Here is a 3,903-nt window from a genome sequence, read left to right on the forward strand (position 1 = left end):
AAAATAAAAAAAAATATAAAAAAAAAAAAAAAAAAAAAAAAAAAAAAAGGGTTGAAAAAAATTAAAAAAATAAAAATTAATATAAAATAAAATAATAATAAAAAAAATATAAAATATTATATTAATTATTTTATTTATTAATTCAAAAATTTTAAATCTTTTTTTTTTTTTTTTTTTTTTTTTTGATAGTAACATTTTTTAAGATATCACATTTTTTTTTTCAATTAGTATTTCTGTATATTATAGTTTTATTTATTTTATTTTTTATTTTTTTCTTTTTATAATACCTGTATATGGTTTATAAAATATGACAAAAATTATACATGTTTGCCAAATATTAAAATATAAAATCACATTAATATTAAAAAATTATTTATATATATAATAAAAAGACTTCAGCTAATATAAATCTTGAACATAAAAATGAAAAATATATATATATATATTATTTATATTTATATATAATAATAATTACAAATTTATAGAATACATAAATATATATTTTTACAACTTCATAATATAGAATAAATAAAAAGAAAAATTAATAAAAAAGATATTTGTTTGTGATATAATTTTTAAATAATAGAACTAAATAAAATATTATGTATTATGTATATTTATTTAATATATATATATATATTTATATATATATATTTTATATTTTTGCACATCAATATTGATATACAATATATATATTTTTTTCATTCTTTTTTATTTATTTTTTTATATTTAAATCCATCTACATATTAAATATATTTTTTCTTCTTTTCATTAAACAATTTATATAAAATAAAATATGATTTAATTATAAATACTTGAAACGATGTTATGGTTATTAAAATATGTATATATTTATTTCTAACTGTATAATATATAAACATATAAATAAATAAATATATATATATATATTTCTTTTTTTTTTTTTTTTTTTTTTTTTTTTTATAATTTGCATTTTAATTTGTTTAATTATATTTTCTATTTCTAATGATAAAATAAAAATAATAAGAACGCGTCCTCTTTGCATATATATAAATATATTTAAGTTATATATGTATACATTCATATAAAATATGTTACCTTTTTTTTCTTAACAAAATTGTATTATCGGGGCAATAAAATTATAAGCTTAGTAAAATACATATATATTAATATATATATATATATATATATAAGTGCATAATATTGTAATATTATATTATATATATAATATAATGCCTACTGAAAAAATAAAAAAATAAAATCTATAAATTAATATATATTAAATATATTATATATATATATATATATTATATGTATATTATAATGTTTACCCTATGGAATTGTATCACCATAATAAAAAAAAAATATATATGAAATATATATAATATATATATATATATTTTTAATATTTATTAATTTTTACACTGTATTATATACATATTATTGGGAAAAATATATGTAAAAATATTGATATATTAATTATATTACAATAAATATATGCGCTAATTAAATAAGTTAATATATATAAACAAGTAAAAGAAAAAAAAAATAAAATAATAATAAAAATAATTATGGAAAGGAAATCTAAGAAGAATTCAAAAAGTGAAAAAGCAGAATCTGCTTCAAAAAAGAAAAAGAAAAAGAATGATGACATGAGTGACCCAGAAGAAGATGAAAAAACAATAAATGAGGTAGAAGAAGGTTCTTTATTACGTGAAAGTAATACAACAAAAAGTAATGTAAATGATGTAAATAATAATAATAATAATAATACCTATTATGATAAACAAGTGAATAATCTATTGTATAAAAAGAGAGATAGAGTGTGCCCATACCTACGTACAATTAATAGAAATCTTTTGGATTTTGACTTTGAAAAATTGTGTAGCATAAGTTTATCAAATTTACATGTATATGCATGTTTAGTGTGTGGTTTATATTTTCAAGGGATAGGTAAAGGGACTCATGCTTATACTCATTCATTGGAAAAAAATCATTATGTATTTATAAATTTAGAAACATGTAAAACTTGTTGCATTCCTGAAGGTTATGAAATTGTGGATGCTTCATTAAATGACATAAAATATTTTTTAAAACCTACATATAACAAGGAACAAGTAGAACATTTATGTTTTAATTCTGTACTAGGGAAATCGTTAGATGGTGGTGATTTCTTACCTGGATTAGTAGGTTTAAATAATTTAAAAAATACAGATTATTGTAATGTTATTATACAATTAATATGTTCTATTATACCAATACGTAATACTTTATTATTATATGAATATAAAGAAAATATAGCAAAAAATATAATAGTTGTACTCTCTGAATTAATAAAAAAAATATATAACCCCAGAAATTTTAAAGGGGTTGTGTCTCCTCATGAATTTTTACAAGCAGTAGGTATTGAATCAAATAAAAATTTTAAAATTGGTACCAAAAAATATCCTCTTGACTTTTTTTTATGGTTACTTAATAAAATTTATAAACATTCACAGAAAATATTAAAAAAAAGGAAATCATCGACTCTTAAAAAAAAAACAGGATATTTGAAAAGAAAACTAGAAGACAATGAAAATGTTTCAAAAGAAAAAAAAATATATATACATGATAAGGAAATATATAACGAAATGAACAAATTAGATAATACAAGTAATAAAAAAAATGAACAAAATAAATGGACATATAGTAATATTAATATAGTCGATTATTGTTTTGATGGGGAATTAATTATCAAAACAATAAAAGAAGAAGGAAATGAAGAATCACAAGAACAAGAAAACATGGGAGTAAAATTTAACGAATCAGATAATGATTCAAAAGATTATTTAAAAAATATAAACGAAGAAGAAGTAGAAGAAAAAAATAAACAAAAAAATGATTATAAACATATATATAATAATACATTTTTAAATCTTATAAAAGAAAATAAAAATTATTTAATTAAAAAAATTCCTTTCCGTACACTCTCATTAAAACTACCAAGTGCTCCAGTATTTAAAAGTACAACAGAAAGTAATATAATACCACAAGTATCTATTTTTGAACTATTATCAAAATTTGATGGAGAAACAGAAACTTTTTTACAAGAAAATTCAAAAACACCCAGTACATTAATAATATCTAAATTACCTAAATATCTTATTTTTACTATTGAACGTTTTTCAAAAAATAATTTTTTTATAGAAAAAAATGGAACAATAGTAAATTTTGTTATTAAAAACCTTGATATGAAAGATTATGTACATGAAGATTTCCTAAGTCTAAATCCTGTAACTAAATATAATTTAATTGCAAATATTTTTCATACAGGTACAGTAAACCAAGGTTCTTATAAAATTCATGTATTAAATCAACCAACTAATGAATGGTATGAAATTGAAGACTTACATGTTATATCTATTTTGCCTCAATTAGTTTTATTGCCTGAATCGTGTATTCAGTTATATCAGCGACAGGATGTTAAACTAAATGGGGACATATAAAATATAAATATATATATAAATCTTAATATGTAACTTATTTTGTGTATTAATTATGGTTTATATATTCACATTGTTTTATTTTTATTTTATTATTATTTTTTTGTTACACACACGACACATTTTTTATTTTATTTTACTTTCACTGTTTTATAATTTTTTTTAATAATTTTTTATATTTTTTATATTTTTTATATTTTTTATATTTTTTATATTTTTTATATTTTTAATAATTTTGAACATTTTTTTTTTTTTTTTTTTTTTTTTTTTTTTTTTTTTTTTAAAAAAAAAAAAAATTTTTTTTTTAATTTTATTTTTTTTTTTATTTTTATTTTTTAAAAAAAATTAAAAATTAAAATTTTTTAAAAAAAAAAATTTTTTTTTATATAAAAAAATTAAAAAAAAAAAAAAAAAAAAAAATATATATATAATTTTTATTATT

The 3,903-nt window shown here is 16.4% G+C and overlaps 1 protein-coding gene across 1 annotated transcript; it reads left to right on the forward strand.

The window, feature by feature from the left end:
- Positions 1 to 1,550: 1,550 nt before the first annotated feature.
- PGSY75_1317000 (putative U4/U6.U5 tri-snRNP-associated protein 2) lies at positions 1,551 to 3,464 on the forward strand (the record flags this gene model as incomplete). Its single annotated transcript, XM_018787234.1, has 1 exon — positions 1,551 to 3,464. One exon carries the CDS (start codon positions 1,551 to 1,553, stop codon positions 3,462 to 3,464), a length of 1,914 nt encoding a protein of 637 aa, XP_018639976.1.
- Between the last annotated feature and the right edge of the window lie 439 nt (positions 3,465 to 3,903).

The sequence above is a fragment of the Plasmodium gaboni genome, chromosome 13 (genome assembly GCF_001602025.1).
Source record: "Plasmodium gaboni strain SY75 chromosome 13, whole genome shotgun sequence".
NCBI classification, from domain to species: domain Eukaryota; phylum Apicomplexa; class Aconoidasida; order Haemosporida; family Plasmodiidae; genus Plasmodium; species Plasmodium gaboni.